The sequence below is a fragment of the Zalophus californianus genome, chromosome 3 (genome assembly GCF_009762305.2).
Source record: "Zalophus californianus isolate mZalCal1 chromosome 3, mZalCal1.pri.v2, whole genome shotgun sequence".
NCBI lineage: Eukaryota > Metazoa > Chordata > Mammalia > Carnivora > Otariidae > Zalophus > Zalophus californianus.
Window position 1 is genome coordinate 163,130,850 of NC_045597.1, and position 15,178 is coordinate 163,146,027.

The window sequence follows — 15,178 nt, forward strand, 5'->3', positions numbered from 1 at the left end:
AGAGGAAATTAGTAGATCAAATAAGATTTAAACTTCAGGGTAGAATGTTGATGACATGATAGGGTGTAATTGTGCAGAGGTAAGAGTAGAGAGATCAAGAGGAAGTATTTATTTTCCTATGGAATGTCCACATTTCTATCATTTGTAGTGCCCAACAGATTTTGTTAGGTTTTAAGTCAAGATGCTTAGCAAAGTAACCCATTGTCATCTCGAGTAAAATAAAACTTTGTGTTGCTCTCAAATTTTGAAGATTTATTCATATACCAGAATTTTTTCCCTTGTGTATTAGCAAGGGTTCTGCAGGGTCATTGGAGATCAGAGTTGCTGAACACCACAAGCCAGTTGATGGTCACAACCTGACTTTTTTTGCATAGCCTTTGCCTAGCCATCATATTTTGTTCTTTTGCCCCTAATTTTTTACTTTGTTTTTATCATTGCCTTCATTGTATTGTTCTCATTCAGCAAAGGGTTTTTTCTTGCATGAAACAGAATGTTTTTATTGTCTGGGAAAATTGGAAATCAGATGTTTGGAAATTAATCAGTTTCCTATCTTATGTTTTTTTTTATATTTACATTATAATTTCAGAGATGCCTAAACTTTTTAGTATTTTAAATCCAAGTTCCTGGCATTCCTTTTTCTTCTTTGGACCCAGTATCTCATTTATTGCCCTTTACTTCTTTTTAATTATTAATGTTCACATGCATTTGTGCAAGATTTTGAGGGTAGTAGAATGGACAGGGTCAGTGCAAAGTGATCTCACCCAAAATCAATGAACCATAATAACTTGAGTAGCCCAGGAGAGCAGTTTTAAAGGTACCCTGGGACTTTGCGGGGAGTGAATTATTGAGAATTTTACAAGGGAGCAACATCATTTCAGGAAAAGAAAGCTTTTTAATTTTCACATCTTGAGATCCCAATTTTTATTCTTTTAGAAACCAGAATCTTATCTGCAAAATGTCAGTTTCATGTCAATTGACTATCATGTCATAAAGAATTTAGAAACTTAGGGATGAGAGCTAATTTAATAATCACTAATGTGCCAATGTGCATCCTATTTCTGATCATATTTCCTTCCTTTTCTCATTCTCTTCCTTTTAAAGGAAATTTTGAGAAGGACATATATTAATAAAATCCAGTCCTTTTTGTGCTTTACAGTTCAAAACAAATAAGGTAGAAAGACTTAAATGGTCTTTTCTTTTTCTCTCCTTTTTAAATGCTGAACTCTGAGGAGGGCAGGAGGTAAAAGAGAGCAAGGTTAAAGTTGAAGGAGGTGAAATGAGAATGGAGGGAGATGAAACTTGTGTATTTCTGTGTATGGATATAGTTCAGTTTCTGTGTATTTACTTTATGGAAAGGGAAATGACTTGTTACAGTTGCTATTGATCTTCATTGTGGGGGTTGTGGAGCCAAATTCTGGATTTATTTACCCTATCTTTGAATATCTTTGGTTAGGGAGAGAGGGGTGAGGAAGATAATTAGTGCATTCATGCAGTGCAGTTGGGAAGCTTTTCACATGGTATTAAAATAATTTGAACTCATCCCCCCCATCCTTCCCCCTCCCCCCAAAAAAGAGAGGACAGTCTGGGAAACACTGGCTTACTTGGTGGGAGAATCTTTGTGCTCTCAGAGGATGAGTGAACAAGATTGCATTAGTACAGGGAATGAGGTTTGAGACTAAAGAATAGCAATAATCCTCAAAACCCCAATGGCAGAGAAGTGATACTAAAGGAAAGACTGAAATCGGTAGCTGGGTTATGTTAAAACATAAATACAAATTGTATTTCACTACTGGCAACTCTTTGAATTTGTTGTGCCGAAACTTGCTAATCACACAATACATACGCTCTTCTTTTTGTAGGCGGCACTCCCCCTATCGCACACTGGAGCCAGTGCGTCCTCCAGTGGTACCAAATGATTACGTACCTAGCCCAACCCGTAATATGGCTCCCTCGCAGCAGAGCCCTGTGAGGACAGCTTCTGTGAATCAAAGAAATCGAACTTACAGGTATTTTCTTTCCCTCAGTGCAAATGTGATGGTCATAGTACCATAATTTGTTTAGATTACTTCAGTTAAATCTCTCTCCTTTTCCAAGCACTAAGTTCTTTTCCTCACTCTACTCCCCCAGACCTCATCTGAATCCACCTCTCTCTCCTCATGTTCTGATGAAGCTTTGAGGTCAGGAAGTTGAAAAAAACAAACAAAAAACAGACATCTTAAAATACAAACTTCTCTACAAAATTAATAGTTATAGTTGACCTGAAAAAAAGTTACGGACCAGATGCGGGAAAAATAGTTACAGATCAGATATGGGAAATTGCAAGTTGTTTTTTGGTGGAACTTTACAGATGAAAAACTATACATAATAAAACAGTAATATGGGATGGTACATCAAGATATCATTACAAATAAAATTAATCAACCTGTTTAGGAAAACTTTTTATTATAAAACAAGTTTCTTCAGAGTGTAAAAATTTTTTTTTTGTTCAAAAAATTTTATGTTCAACACATAAAATTTTTGTGTGTTGAACCCTACTACTTACCACTTACATTTCTGAGGAATTTTTCCTTCTTTCTCCATTTCAGTTTCAAGCATCTTTTGATGCTTATTAAAATGTGGTCAGAACAAGTTTCTTGAACTCAGTATTTTTCCTGTTTTACTCAAATTAGTACATGAAGTGGAGGGTTTTTGCATTATCTTTCTTTAGCAGTACTCATTTCAGAAAGTTTGGGGAAATGCGGGTGATATCTGACTGTATATAAATAGTCCTGTTTGGGCGGCTCTCCTTTCTTCAGCAGCAGTGGGAGCAGCGGAGGAAGCCACCCGAGCAGCCGTAGCAGCAGTCGGGAGAACAGTGGAAGCGGGAGCGTGGGCGTTCCCATTGCTGTTCCTACTCCGTCTCCTCCCAGTGTCTTTCCAGGTAACACATGAACAGCGCCTCGTCTTCGCTTGTCTTTTTTGAATTTGAACTCAGTTTCTGATTTAATTACAGGGGCTTTCTTCCTGATGATCAGGATTTTTTTTTCCCTTTAGGACTCCATAAATGTTGGGAAATCTTTATGCATTTGTCATTTTTAACCAAGCAATTCTGAGTTTATGCTCACATACTTCTGTTATTTGGCTTTGGGTCTTTGGTGCAGTGGCTCAGTTGGTGCTTTGAGGTTTCAGGTACCTCCTGGGTGTGATTATGTTTAATTCCAGCTAGTGTTACGACATTGCATGTGTCTGGACACGGTCAGTGTTAGAGTCACATTGGTAACAAAGGATTGGACAAATTTAAAGGTAGTTCTGGCAGTTAAATTTAGTGGACTTTTGGAACTTAATACTCTCTGAAATACTACCTTTTTTCCCCCAAAACATAAAAATGTGCTTGTTTAATGTGAAGACACCAAAGTTAAAATTTAGTTTTAAAAGCATGACACAGAAGACCTAGGGATAGAATTTTTAAATTTAATTTACTTATCATGGTAACCAAATAGATAATATCTTTTTAAAAATCATGAAAAAGATTTGTGTTTTTCTAAATTTTTTTTTAACCTAATATGTTTTTGTCTGGAATATGTGTTTATTTTCTGACTTTTGTAATTCAAAATGGAATACTGTTTCCTAATGTATTATGTTTAGTTTTATATACTATTTACAAAATACAGTGCTAAAAATTACAATATAAAGGGAACATCTTTCTTCCAGAGTAGTGGCTTTCAGGAAAAATGGAATGCTGTTTTTAATGAATTAAAAAATCTGTACATTACCCTGAGCATTTTGATTTGCTGCAAACCAAATAATCCTTTAATATAAGCTTCATTTTTTTTTTAACCATGCTCTTCTATTCTTGGGTTAGTGTTAAGCACTGAATATTTAACATTAGGTTCTCTGAGACCTTTTCTATTCCCACCTAATGGGCCTGCCTCATTAATGCTACCTCTTACTGTCTTTCCCCTCAGCCCCTGCTGGGTCTGCTGGTACTTCTCCCCTTCCTGCTACTTCTGCATCCGCCCCTGCCCCTCTTGTTCCTGCTACTGTCCCTTCCTCCACTGCCCCAGACGCTGCTGCTGGGGGGGCCCAGGCCCTTGCTGACGGCTTCACTTCTCCAACTCCCCCTGTTGTTTCTTCCACTCCCCCCACAGGTGAGTACGGCTTGTTCCTTTGGCAGGCACATCCAGTCATCTGGCTCTTTTACCTGGAGCTCTGGCTTTATGACTTTTGTTTGTGCCGTGTGTGTGTGTGTGTGTGTGTGTGTGTGTGTGTATGTGTGTGTGTAAAATCTGAAGAACAATGGACTAACTTAGAAAATGGCATGTGACCAAAAAGTAGAATTTCCTGAGGAAGGATAAAGTTCACATACATTTCTCCAGCACAGTAACACAAATATACATTTTTTTAATTGCTTGAATTTCATTTACTGGAGATTTGTGAATTTAGTGTGAAGCCATCTTCTGTACAGTTTTGAGAAGTTGTTGTTAGAAATAGTGTTGCAGATTAAGTCTTTAACAAAGAGAAAAGCCTATGGAAATAATTTTAAGGTATATTTTATAGGAAATATTTGATGTAACAGTTTGGAAGTCTCTGTAAGTCTATCAAAGCAGCTCTGGAAACACATAGACAATGGACTTTTTAAGAATTTCAGGTTTACAGGTTTACTTAAGTGTTACTTAAGGTTGACTGGTGTTTTAGTTTTTAAAACTGCATCCTAAAATCTGTCTTGATGGGGAAGGGGAAAAAGGTTCAGTTGCTACAAAATATATTTGCAAAGTTAATAGTGATGCTGATTATTAGCAAACAAATTCTTTATTATAAAAATGTATGTGTTTGGACATGTATCACCTTAGCTTGTCAAATACTTCATAGAATATATATTTAGCTCTGCTGCTATAACCAGATGTTTAAATGTGTTAAAGGACACTTTTAGCTAAAATGGGTTTTGGATGTTGTTTTATGGGATAGCTTCTGTAATAGAACTTTTTAAGAAAAGCTTTCCATTGTAAACATAAATGTGGGCTATTCTTTAATCTACACACGTTTCTGTTAGGCCAGACCGTCTAGTTAAATATAGGAATCTTGTTATGCTCCAGCACCAATGAAGTAAAAAATACATCTTGAAGTTGGTTGTAGGCCCAGAAGGAACAAATCACTCCCACCCAAGAGTCAACATTTTTGTAATAAAATCATAATAGGTACTGCTTCATAGTCTGCACTGAATAAACATTTGTTATATGAGTGGATAAGTATACTTTTTCTTAACAAAAAGCAAGGTGAATGCCTTAATAACAATTTATGTCAGTATACTTTCTTTTATACTGTCTTTGAATCACCAAGTACTTTTTTCTTTTCTTCTTAAAGTATAAGTTACATACAGTAAAATTCACCCTTTTTAGCATGTACATTTTTTGTCAAATGTATACAGTGATGTAACCACAACTCCAGTCAAGATGTAGAATAGTCCTATTATCTGCAAATTTCCTCTATGTTCTTTGTAGTCAGTCATTCCTTTTTACTTCTAGCCCCTGGCAACCCTTTGATCTGTTTTGTTTTGTTTTGTTTTTGTCTCTAAAGTTTTGCCTTTGTAAGAATATGTAAATAGAAGCGTATGGTATATAGCTTTTTGGGTCTGGCTTTTTGGCACCAGTGCATTTGAGATTTATTCATGTTGTTTCATGTTTCATTATTTTGCTCCCTTTTATTACTGAGTAGTGTTCCATCATTTGGATGTACCACAGTTTGTTTATCCCTTTCCCTGTTGAGGGACGTTTGGATTGTTTCTGATTTGGGGTTTTTATGAATAAAATTGCTGTAAGCATACACATGCGGACTTTGTGTGAGTGTAGGTTTTCAGTTCATTTGGGTAAACACCTAGGGAGGAGGATTGCTGGTTTGTATGGTAAATGAATGTCTAATTTTATGAGAGACCGTTGAATTGTTTTCCAAAGCAGCTGAACACGCGGCCACCGGCAGTGCGTGAGACATCCCTGCATACTTGTTAGCACTTGTATTGTCCATTTGCTTTTTTTTTTTTTAATTTAGCCAGTCTAATAGGTATACGGTAGTTTCTTGTGTGGTTTTGATGTTCTTTTCCCTAATGACTAATGATTTAGAACATTTTTTTGTGTGCTACTTTGCCATCTGTTTATCTTCTTTGATGAAATGTCCTTTCAAATGTTTTGCTCCCCTCCACACACCTTTTGAATTGGGTTGTTTTCTTATCAAATTCCTTTATTTCTGAATGTAAGTCCTTCATCAATTATACGATTTGGAAATATTTTCTTCCATTTGTGACTTATCTTTTTATTCTCTTAATGGTATCTTTTAGAAGGGGAGTTCTTCATTTTGATTGTGTCTAGTTCATTGGTTGTTTTTTTTCTTTTATGGATTGTGCTTTCAGTGTCATACTTTCAAACTTGTTACCTTACACAAGGTCACAGATTTTGTTCTGTTTTTTTTTTTTTTCTAGAACTTTTTAGTTTTAGATTTTATAGTTAGGTCCGTGTTAATTAAACTGTAGTTTTGTTTGTTTTTTTAACCCAAAGCAAAGTAAATGCCTTATTAATTGAATGAATAGAGAGTCTTTTATGTAGTGTTTTTTAATTACTGAGGACTTATGTGAGATTTTAGACTGGATCTAACTTTATAAAATTCATAATGGTTTAATTATCAGATGCTTTTAACTTGAAGATGGTAGGTTTGTTATTAGTTTGTTACAGATTGATTACTAAAATGCCAATAATGTATTTGTATCTGGTGATTCAAATGACAAAATGTACCTTTTAATTAATAATTTATTAGTTTATATATTTTTGCATTTTTTATCATTGTTACAGAGACTTGACAGATTATGTTTAAGCTTGAATGCTCCAGATTTTTTGTACAACAGAATTGATTTTTAGGTTTTGATGCTGTCATAATGTAAAATGATATAGCAGATCTTGAGTACTTTTATAATATTTTTTATATGAGTTCATATGAACCCAAGTTTGATAAAGTTATGGAGTTACTGAAGCCCAATTTTACTCAGGTAAATCCTTTTTACGATCATGGATAAGATGAAAAATTGCCAGAAGTGTTTTTCTTTCTTTTCTCCTTTCCCCCTCCCTTTCTTCCTTCCTGCACTTTCTCCTCTTTGCTCTTCCCTTTCTCTCTCCTCACCTCCTCTCTCACTTCTGCTCCCTCCCCTCTCTCTCCTCCCCTTACCTCCCCTCCTTTCTTGCCTGCTGGAGTGACCTCTCATGGGTGCTCCAGTGCTCTGTCTGATCCATCTGTAATAGTAGGCCTTCAGCTGAGTGAGGTGAAGTGTAAGTGGAGTCAAGATAAAATTTAGGAACTGGATTGCATTAGGGAATTGGATAGATTAAGAAAGAATGTCTTTAGTTAGCATTAGCTGTTGAAGTACTTGGCAAAATTGAGTGAAATTGCTAATAAATATTATAGGTTTGGAGATAGTATTACAAATAAGATATATTTTGATTCACTTTTTTTGTATCTTAACTTTTTTCTTAATTGTAAATTTCTAAGCTCTAATTTTAAGACAAAATAATCTAGCTTTGGAGATGGAGATTTTTTTGATTGAATAAAGATGTGTTTAATTTGGAATTATGTCACCTGATTGCTGAAATACTTTGCTTTGCTTTAAACTGCTTTGCCACCTTAAATTTGCTGCCATTATTATTATTATTTTGGATAAGACCGTGTGTCAAACATTTTTTCTTTTGCTTTCCCAAATGTCATTCTTGTTTAGTTTAGTTTTGTTTTTTTAAGGATTTATTTATTTATTTTACAGAGTGGGGGTGGCGGTGGGGAGGGGCAGAGGGAGAGAGAATCCAAGCAGGACACAGGGATTGAATTCAGGAGCCTGAAATCACCACCTGAGCTGAAACCGAAACCAAGAGTCAGGTGCTTAATCCGCTGTGCCACTCAGGTGCCCCTTTTTCTTTCTCCCTCCCTCCCTCCCTCCCTCCCTCCCTCCCTCCCTCCCTCCCTTATTTCCTTCCTTCCTTCCTTCCTTCCTTCCTTCCTTCCTTCCTTCCTTCCTTCCTCTTTTGAGAGAGAGTGCATGTGAGTTGGGGGGTGGAAGCGCAGAGGCACAGAGAATCTTAAACAGGCTCCACGTCCAGAGCCAAGTCTGACATGGCACTCGATCTCACAACCCTGAGATCATGACCTGAGCTGAAATTAAGAGTCGGATGCTTAACCTACTGAGCCACCCAGGTGACCCTTGTCTTGTTTAGTTTTCAGTGGCCATTTTTGGGGGGTAGAGGAGGAAGTAAGCCATAAATTTTAGTTGTGATGATTTTGAAACCCTATCAAATTATTAGTTTAATAAAATTGTAATTAGTAATCTATTTAGAACGTAGCTTTTCCAAACCTAATTTTATTTACTTATTTTCCTGCTTTTGCACTTTGATATATCAGCTCACCAATAACTGTGACCTTGCATGATGTTTATCAGATAGCAATTAAATTAGCTAAACATTGTTATTTTTAATAATCTTATTAAGATTCAGGCAATGTACCTAAAGCATTTCATTACCTGAGATAATTATCTTTTAATGACAAATTTATGCTCTGTCCCTTTTCCAGGTCATCCTGTTCAGTTCTACAGCATGAACAGACCTGCTTCTCGCCATACTCCTCCAACCATAGGGGGATCGTTGCCCTATAGACGCCCTCCTTCCATAACGTCGCAGACAGGCCTTCAGAATCAGATGAATGGAGGACCTTTTTATAGCCAGAATCCAGGTTAGATTTTCTTTTGCATTCTGTAGAATATATCTAATTAGAAATTTCCATTACGGGGGAAAAACCTTTAATTACAAATTACTAACACATAATAGGTGTTTAGTACTGTTTGTTGAGTGAATGGAAGAATGAATACAAGGTTGCTAATACTGTATCATCCAGTTCCTTTTTTTTTTAAATCAGTACATGATTTCCATATAAAGTTGTAGAACTTCATTTTTCTGAACAGAATCTTTGTGCTAGTGATTGTTTGCTTTTAAGAATAATGTTGTAGTGAACAGTATTTCCTTCTTATTTAATCAGATATCCTTGCTCTATGAATACCAAATAATGAAAATTGAGTGTTCATGAACAGAGTTTGTAAGTGGTGTAGTAAAAGAGAAATATTTTTGAAGCTGTTTGTGCTAGGCACTTACGCGATCTTACTCGATTCTCATACTAAACCCATGACGGAAAAGCTAGGGCTTGGACAGATTGGTCCAGATACTACAGTCATCTTTCTGTTGCGTCATGCATACAGAAAAAATCTGGCACATATTTAAACCATATGTAGCCATTATTTTTGCTTCTGTCCCAGAGAGGGTAAGAGCAAATATTAGACCGTATGACTGTTGTGGACATGGTATAGCAACTTACTGTGTTTTTCTGGATTTTTGCCCAGAGGCCAGTAAGCCTGTGTATCTTTAATATTAGGGGACAACCCATTCCATCTCTGATAAGCCCTGAAACTGGTCTACTGTGGCTACTACCTTTTGGTGAAACTTTATTTCTTTGGAGTCATGCAGAAGAAATTTGATCCTCCTTCTACATAACTGCAGTTTAAAGAATGCTTTTATATATATTATCCCATTTGATTCTTATAATCATGTGATCATTTTCATCTGTATTTTGTAGGGTGAGGAACTGAGGTGGACATCAGGTTAGGATTTGAACTTAGGTCATCTGCCTCTAAGTTCCGTGTTCTTTCTTCATACTAGCCTCCTTACCTTCAGATTTTAAAAAATCTCTCTTTTACTCTCCTAGTCTTCTCTTTGGTGGGGGGGTGGGGGGGGTGAGGAGGATTATCCACATTGTGATATAAAATGCATGAGAGCTAGACACCCTGTTAGTCTTTTATACAGTTTGATCCTGGGAATAGTGCTCAGTAGATTCACTGGTTTTCTGTGAGATGGACATCTGGCAGCACTGTTACTGTATTTGGTTGGGTTTGAAAGGGCATGATAACATAGGGATTAAAATATGGAACACCCAGCGTCTAGTGCCACGTCATAAGAGTACAATAATTGTTTTCTAATGAGATTATTTCAGAAGCAAGTTAATGAAAGGAACACTTTGATCAGGGCTTAACTGAAACCCCTTTGGTTGTCATTGATTCTTAATAATCTAGCCAAAGAAATAGGAACACCAATTTATTATTCATCTTGTCAGCAGCAAAGAGGGTCACCAAAATAAATAGAGTTAAGCATAAGTTAACAGTTTTTAACCTTAAATATGCAGGTGAAGGCCCTTGGTGGTAAAGAAGTATGTGTGTACACACACGCGTGCATACACACACACACGTACATTTACATATATAGACCTAGTTTGGTAAGTGTCCTAGTTCAGGCTGCTGTCATAACGTGCCATAGGACAGGGTGACTTATAAATAACAGAAATTTATTTCTCACAGTTCTGGAGGCTGAAAGTCAGATCAGGGTGCTAACATGGTCAAGTTCTGGGGTTCTCTTCCAGGTTGCAGACTGCTCTCTTCTCGTATCTCACATGGTGGAAAAAGAGAGGGAGTTGTCCAGGTCTCCTTTATAAGGGCACTGATTGCATTCATGAGGGGTCTACCCTCATGACCTAATTTCCTCCCAAAGACCCCACCTCCTAATACCATCACAGTAGAATTTCATGAATATGAAATTCAGGGATGCATAAATATTCAGTCCATAACATTAAAGAATCAATAATAATCAAGGTCTTTGGTAATAGATGATCCTGTATTTTACTGCTCACAATTTCTTAAAGCAAAGACTAAAAAATCTAATTCATAAAGTGAGATGTTGGTTCCAAGAAATGTGACTGTATATAGTTATATGAGCGAGGTATTTATGAACAAGAATGGTATTTTACACAGGGAAAATATCAAGCTGTAACCATTGAATGTTATTAAAAAGAAACAGTGAAAAAATAATATTGGGTTGGTGGTATTGCAGAAGAGAAGCCATTAACATGTATCCTCTAAATGATAGTTAAGTTACGGCATTACCATAAATTTCCAGAAGAATACAGATGTGGGGCTTTAGCAAAGTATGAATAAAGAGCAGTAGCAAGAAGCAATTTTCAAATCCTTATATTAGGCAATCTTGAGGGTTTGTTAGAGAATGCTTATTATTTTTTTTTTAAATGCTTACTGTAATAAGAGCAAAAAAACAGGAAAACAACTGAAAAGTGTTACATTCTTAGATGACCATGTAAACCAGATAAACCCTTTATACTGATTATTAACACAAGCTGTGTTTTTAAACTTTTGTGTTAATTTGCTACTTTTTCTTGGCATAACATCTTATGGTGATTTTTTTGCTTGGAAAGGAATAACAATGATCCAGTTCTTTTAACCCTTCTGAAACTACAGAACTGATAATTATTTGGTAACCATATTCTTTTCCATCAAAAAGCCTCCTTACTGGGGTGCCTGGGATCAATCCCCGCCTTGCCTAGGGCTCCCTGCTCAGCAGGAAGCCTGCTTCTCCCTCTCCCACTCCCCTGCTTGTTTTCCTCTCTCGCTGCCTCTCTCTCTGTCAAATAAATAAATAAAATCTTTAATTAAAAAAAGCCTCCTTACTGAGTATGATTAGTTGAGTTCACTTTTAAATACTCCCTGCTGTTCGTGTTTAGGAAATATTTCACTCTTAAAATGAATTGCTTAAATCATTTCCTTCACTGCAATGTAAAATATAAGCACCTAAACTTGAATGTGCTCTCAGATGTCTATAACCTCTAAAGGTGGTGGTTTTTTTTTTAAGATATATTTATTTATTTTAGAGATGGTGGGGGAGGGGGAGAAGAAGAGAGAAACTTAAGCAGACTCAGCACCGAGTGTGGAGCTCACTATGGGGCTCTCACAACCCTGAGATCATGACTTGAGCAGAAACCAAGGGTCGGACACTTACCTGTGCCACTCAGGTGCCCCAGTGGTATCCTTTAATGGTTTTAAAAGTAGTATTTAGAATGTTTATTATGTCTGATTTTCTCAGAGTATTTATAAATCTGTAGAAATAAGCTGTAAAATTCCAGGTTATTTTTTCAAAACGCGTTGAAGTAGACATTTTAAAACAATAAGTCTCAAAGATTATGCTCCAAAGGATTTTATAAATAACCAGGAAGGTCATGTTTGGAAAGTCTGTATATTTCATCAGCAACAGGCTCATCCTCTAAGTTTGGTTTGCTTGCAGAGCCTATTACTTTATACATGTCTTCTTTTGCTGTGTGTAGAACTTGAGATCTCTTTATAAACTCTAGTTTGGTGAGGCCATCTCTTCACATTAACATCGTTAGTGTATATTGTGAACATAAAATTCCTGAATCTAAGTTTGGAGATCTTTTGGTGGTTATAGGGAAAGGGTCTTGTCACATGAAGAATCATCTTAGCTAAGTAGAGTGAAAACAAGTGTCTAATTACCTCTGCTCTTCCCTGTTCACAAGATGCCTGGGACTAGAACCAAATATTGCAGGTAATTCTTCTCATCAAAATCCTGCTTAAATCTCCTAGAATGGTTCATTTTCAGCTCAGCTGTAATGACAATAAATCTAGTCTCAAGTAGGATGTTCTGGTTGACAGGAGTTCTGGTCAGATGAAATCTTAACATGGTCCGGAAAAAAAAATCCTGTGATATCTGAGTTAATTTGGACCATCACATTAAAATTTTGCCCTGGGGGAAAAAAGTAACATTTGGGGTGACCTTTGTAAACTGTTTGGAACTGACTTTTTTAAACATGGTCTGGCTTTGAGAAAAATCCAACTTGTTTTGTTACAAAGTAAATCTGTTTTAGAAAGATTTGTGATTGGTTTTTACCTGGGCTGTTCTTGGTGGATTTCTTAAAACCATATGGTTTCAGATTTTCACTTGCAGAACTAGAAAAAAAATAGAGAACATACTCATCTTAAAAAATAATAATACACTTGATCTACCTACAAAATGACTGTTCTGAGTTAAGCTCCTAATCATTTTGGTTTTGCTGAGCACCAGAAGGTCATTTAAAAAAAAAATTGGATGAGAAACAGTGACCAAAGTGGGGAATTCCCTACTTTTCTGTTATAGGACAGGTTGGGACTGGTGCTAACAGAAGAGGAACATTTTCATCTTATTTGATGGGAACATACACCCAATAAAAACTTTCCTAGAATGCCAGTTGCTGTTTGCTTCTCTTTCTCTTTTATCAGCTTTGTCTCTGCTACTTCTGTGTTCATTATGTCATCTTCTTCCTCCAAGTTTAGAAACACAGGGTATTGGGAACATATCCGCAATTGTCCCAAGCCTCCGCGAGGGGGAGACACGGCATCAAAGGGTTTACTACCAAGAAGTAATGACTTTAGGGAAAAACCTAATTAAAAGGTGCGTTTTAAGAAAGTACCCATTTCTAGGGTTATTCTACGTTGCCCCTTATGTCTAGATATTCTTCGGTATTGACTAATAGCTTAACTCTTGTCTGTATATCATCTGCGTTCCTTAGTTACCAAGTGGTCCTTTTTCACACTGTTACTAAGATCTCTTCTCTTCTTTGTGCTTATGCTGCCTTGATTTTTGGGGGCCAGGTCCTGGGTTAGGCATTCTGCATGCATTAGTTTTTTGTTTTTGTTTTCTTTTTAAGTCTTGGCAACCACTCTGTAAAGCAAACCACTCTTTTTCATCACATTTATGGATTAGGTCCAAAGAAGTTATTGCTAGGTGTTTAACAACAAGGAAGTGGGGAATCAGATACTTGATGCTGAGTGACTTTGAAGCCCAGTCTCTACCACTGGGTACTCTGTCACCTAAGGCACTTCCCTACTTCATACCTACCCACTTACTCTTCCAGGTTTGTATTTTCCCTCTGTGCTCTTTTGTGCCGGCCATATATATAGAAACATTTCCAGTCCTGTGAACTGGTCATGCTGTCTTGTACCTCTCAGCCTTTGCCCCTCACTTGGTTCTCATCTTGTCTTTCTCCATTCTTGTCTGCTTGTTCAACTCCTTTTCTTCTGGTGCCCGCTCAGAGAGTGTTTCTGCATGGCCTTCCTTACCACTAGCGCGTCCCAGTGCCCCCCAGCCCCCACCGGCGCCTCACACCATCCCCATGCCGACTCTCCCACCACAGCCCCCGCCAGCGGATTGCTATAAACATTGTGGGGTTAAGGTTATTATTTTGTTTTGTAACCCCAATTAGAATGTGGTTTCTTTGAGGGCAGTGACTCTTTTTCATCTTTTCAGTTGCATTAGTCTTAACTGTAATTTAGAGTTAATAAAGCTGTTCTCTTCTTTTATGGGAAGATGCATACTACACTTTATACCCATTCTGAAGGAAACTATAATTGTAGAATTAATCTTGGGCAATTGTTTGGCATGTACCTCATTTATTTATTTACATACATTAAACATTTGTTGTAGGCTGACTAGTGCTAGGCACTGTACCAGGTGTTTGGGATAGAAGGAAAGGCACCCTGGGGAGGAGAGAATGATTTGAATGAGTTCAGTGTTTTTTTGGTATGAATTGGGATTATGAAAAATTGTAATGACACAGACCTAACTCTCAGAATGGTTTTGATGCTGGCCTCCTAGCAGAGTGCTTGCCACTTACTAGAAAGTCAGTAAATATTTAATGAATGAATGAAGAACCAATTAATTTGCCTGTTAATGAAGTAATGAAAAGTATAAATTTAGGATGTTGGGATGCAATTTTTTTTTCCTGGTATTGATGAACATTTAAACTTGTAACCTTTAAAATCCTGAAGACCAAATTATTTGTAATAATCTGCAGAAATTTTTTGAGAAGACATGTTGTTAGTGATATGACAAGATCAGTTTGCCGTTACATGTTAGAATAGATCTGTATATAATAAATGCTTCCTGTTACAATTTTTAGAACTTTCTTTAAACTCCCCTCAGTACTTTGTTTTTTGTGTTAATGTATTATCCCTCAAAAGAGGATCTTTAAGATAGCTTATAAAATATTTGTACATAGTGGTTTCCCTCCTTATTATGTTCATTTTATTGTATTAGCCTTTCCTTTTAATGTAACTCGCCCTTACCCCTTATCCTCCACACCTTTTTTGTTTTTGCAGTATCTCTTGCTCCTCCTCCTCCCTCCATTCTACAGGTAACTCCTCAGTTACCTTTAATGGGATTTGTGGCCAGAGTCCAAGAAAATAGTAAGTTTATGTCTTCTTTATGCTGTAGATCAGATTATAGGCATAAAATGTCATTTA

General features: G+C 36.7%; 1 protein-coding gene across 31 annotated transcripts in view; it reads left to right on the plus strand.

Moving 5' to 3' along the window:
- ABI2 (abl interactor 2) overlaps positions 1 to 15,178 on the plus strand; it is a 165,092-nt gene that overhangs the window by 83,637 nt on the left and 66,277 nt on the right. For 8 of the 31 annotated variants that reach the window (XM_027589793.2, XM_027589791.2, XM_027589785.2 and 5 more), the window contains 5 exons: positions 1,860 to 2,006; positions 2,796 to 2,920; positions 3,945 to 4,127; positions 8,572 to 8,730; positions 15,035 to 15,121. In XM_027589793.2, coding sequence (XP_027445594.2) covers positions 1,860 to 2,006; positions 2,796 to 2,920; positions 3,945 to 4,127; positions 8,572 to 8,730; positions 15,035 to 15,121 — 701 coding nt within the window. The remainder of the gene's footprint in view (positions 1 to 1,859; positions 2,007 to 2,795; positions 2,921 to 3,944; positions 4,128 to 8,571; positions 8,731 to 15,034; positions 15,122 to 15,178) is intronic. The other 23 variants (XM_027589799.2, XM_035726625.1, XM_035726632.1 and 20 more) reach the window with 7 other exon arrangements.